General features: G+C 44.4%; 1 protein-coding gene across 1 annotated transcript in view; it reads right to left on the bottom strand.

The window, feature by feature from the left end:
- Nucleotides 1–2,093, bottom strand: part of TBC1D15 (TBC1 domain family, member 15) — a 74,628-nt gene extending 72,535 nt beyond the window's left edge. The window contains exon 1 of the mRNA XM_012642022.1: nucleotides 2,064–2,093. Within this exon, the coding sequence (XP_012497476.1) occupies nucleotides 2,064–2,093 (30 nt within the window). The remainder of the gene's footprint in view (nucleotides 1–2,063) is intronic.
- Nucleotides 2,094–2,930: the final 837 nt, after the last annotated feature.

Below are 2,930 nucleotides of genomic sequence, written 5' to 3'. Positions count from 1 at the left end.
TTGCTGTGAGCTAGGCTGACGCCACGGCACTCTAGCCGGGGCAACACAGTGAGACTCTCTCTCAGAAAAAAAAGAAACAGATTTGTGCATCAAAAAAACAACTCCACTGGTGGTGTAGAGAAGGGACTGGGGGGAGACTGCAGACAAGGAGAAAAACAGCCAAGAACTCAAGACTAGAGGCTCACCAAAGGCCTAAACTATGCATTTGAGAGTAAAGAAGATGCAGCAAATTTAAGAAACCTTTAAGATAAAACTGATAGGACTTGGTTATTGATTAAACACTGTTACAGAAATGGATCCTCCAAGTTTGCTTAACATGCATCCGGGTGCATGATGATGCCATTAAACCAGCTCTGAACTTGCTGAGAGAAGAGGAAATGGGTTTTGTTGGTCATGATAGTATTATCTGGGAGAGACTAACAGCTTTTGGTATGAAAAAAATCCTTTTAGTGGAGTAATGGGAATAGGTGTGAATTTGCAATAAAAATAAGTGAGGTTATGAAACGGAGTTATGAAATATTAATATAAGACTAATTTTAAGAAGTCAGACTAGGTGGTGGCTGCAAGGAAAGAGTGACAAAGTCTTCTATTTCACAACTCTGCTTCACAGCCTCAACGGTTCTTCAACATTAATCCAAACCTGAAAAGGAGAGATGTAGTTTAAACGGAAAGGATTCCCCCTTGGGAAGTCCCAGATTGGATCAGCCAAGATGGAAAATCAAATAGGATAACCTTTTAATATGTACTGAGTCAAGCAGAAGATCACCAATCACCCTGAATATAAAAAGACAAAAAGAAACAAGACAACCACAGAACGTGAATAACCCAAAAAAAGGAGCCCTCCAACCATTTAAAAGAGCCAGTACATATAATATGTACTATATTTTTTTCATGTAAACCTAACAACTCCAATACAAGAAATAATGATTGGCATCTCCTCCATTCTGCAGGTAAAGAATATAAAGGACAGAGAAGTCAAAATTCCCCAATTTCCCAAGGTCACTTCAGACTAACAGCAAAATCAAGCCCATATTTGTCATTCTGCCATCTAGTGTAGTACTACTCCATACACCAAATCACGATTGCTGTAAAATAATTCAAAATGAGGTACGGAAGGCAACAGGGAGAGAACATGAGTGAAACTCAAGGAGCAGAGGAAGCAATCTGCAACGAATAAATAGCCGTTAGTGTTCAATGAGTCAGTCATTACCAGTCAGTCCCAGCTGTTTATGAAATGCCCCTGCATTGAGAAATGCTGCCAGTGGCATGTCATAAAGCTGACAGCCATAATTATGCATAAAATGTGACTCTGGAACATGAACAGGCACTATACAAGGAAATCTCCACACCTAATCCTAGTTCCTAACGAACCTCCGTAAATGACAGCCAGCCATCACGGAAGTATCAGGGAAACGTCTAGGAAATAAATACTTGAATAAACGCCTTCCTAAAGAAGCTTAGGATGGTGTAAATTTCCAGCTCTCTCAATAGGAACATGCCTTGCTGCTCACAACCACCAACCGACTCGGCAGTTTGGTAAAACAGACCCAATTCATTCTTTTCTTCTATGCACACAGCTATCTAGCACCTGTTCAGCTCCTCCCAAAGGGTGCACAGACGTCTTCACCAGCGTGAAGCAAAGGAAGACAGAGAGAGCCAAGTCAGGATAACGCGTTAAGATAGAAAGAAAAGACGTTGGAGTCACAAGAGTAGACATAAAGAACTAGAGTCAAGAAAAAGTGAGTCGGGAGGAAAAAAGGAACTAGGGAACCACCTACCCCTTGGTAAAGATAGTACGAATAAAAGCCTCCCAGCTCCGGGCCGGAGCAGAGGAGCGCAGAGGCCTAGCTGGCCTTGGAGCAGGACCTGGGTCTGTAACTCCTCAGCTGAACTGGCATTCTTGGGAAAACAGCTGACACCATCAAGTCCTCTTCTCCTACATGCGCCACGAGCTGTTCCTGAAGCAGAAAGGCCCTCGTGTCCCTCCCCCGGCCGGCCCCTAGAAAGGAAAATTACTCCCGTCACGGGGAAAAGCAAAGGTCTTTCTCGGGGCCGTTACTTACCTTCCCGCTCACAACACCAGCCGCCGCCATGTTTCCTGAGCGTGCCTAGTGATGACGTAGCGGCGCCTCACGTGTCTCTCAGACTCACAACAACATCCGGCAAAACTGAAATAACATCCGGGCGGGAAAGGGGCGGGTACTGGCGGGAAAGGCACAGAGGAAAGGGGCGGGGCGCAAAAAAAAAAAAAGACGCCTGACTCCTGCGCGCTGAATAGGGCTCTGAGGCCGCTGGGGTGGAGTCTCAGGCGCAGGACTGCGCATGTGCCAATTTATTTTTTTTAGCTGGGTCGCTGAATCGAGTTGTCATTATATGTGTTGGGGTTTTCCTGGGACGAGACTTGGACCCTACGGCAGGCAACATCAGTTTGGTGTGATGGAAGGAATGCCATATTGGGAGCCAGCAAACATAGTCCTGGCTTTGCGGTAAGCAAGTCACCAACAGGCCCTAAACCTCAGTTGCTTCGTTTTAAAATCGATATAGTAGCATTGCAGTGAGTATTAAAGAAATCCCAGCCCTCTATCGGAGGCACACACACGGAGAATTTTCCCCTCTATGTGAGGTTTCTGAATTTGGTTCTGATCACCGACACTCACACATGACCCCGAGCAAAGTATTTTGATAGGAACTATGAAAATACCACGCCCTCATTGCTCCAAAGTCTAATGCACATAGTTTATAGCTCCTACACAGTTACTTAATAGCTGTATGACTTGAAACAAGTTTCTAAATTCAAGCTTCAGGACGTAAAGTGGGAATTACCCAATGATTATAGGGATCTCGAAGGACAATGGGTATGTAGTAAGATGATTTGTAAAGGTATTAAGATAAGAATTTGATTGGTTCTCAGTGCTGTAAAAGAATGCAGG

The sequence above is a fragment of the Propithecus coquereli genome, unplaced genomic scaffold (assembly GCF_000956105.1).
Source record: "Propithecus coquereli isolate 6110/MARCELLA unplaced genomic scaffold, Pcoq_1.0 Scaffold172, whole genome shotgun sequence".
Lineage (NCBI taxonomy): Eukaryota > Metazoa > Chordata > Mammalia > Primates > Indriidae > Propithecus > Propithecus coquereli.
Note: the sequence above shows the minus strand (reverse complement) of the source record. Positions and strands in the feature narration are given on the sequence as shown.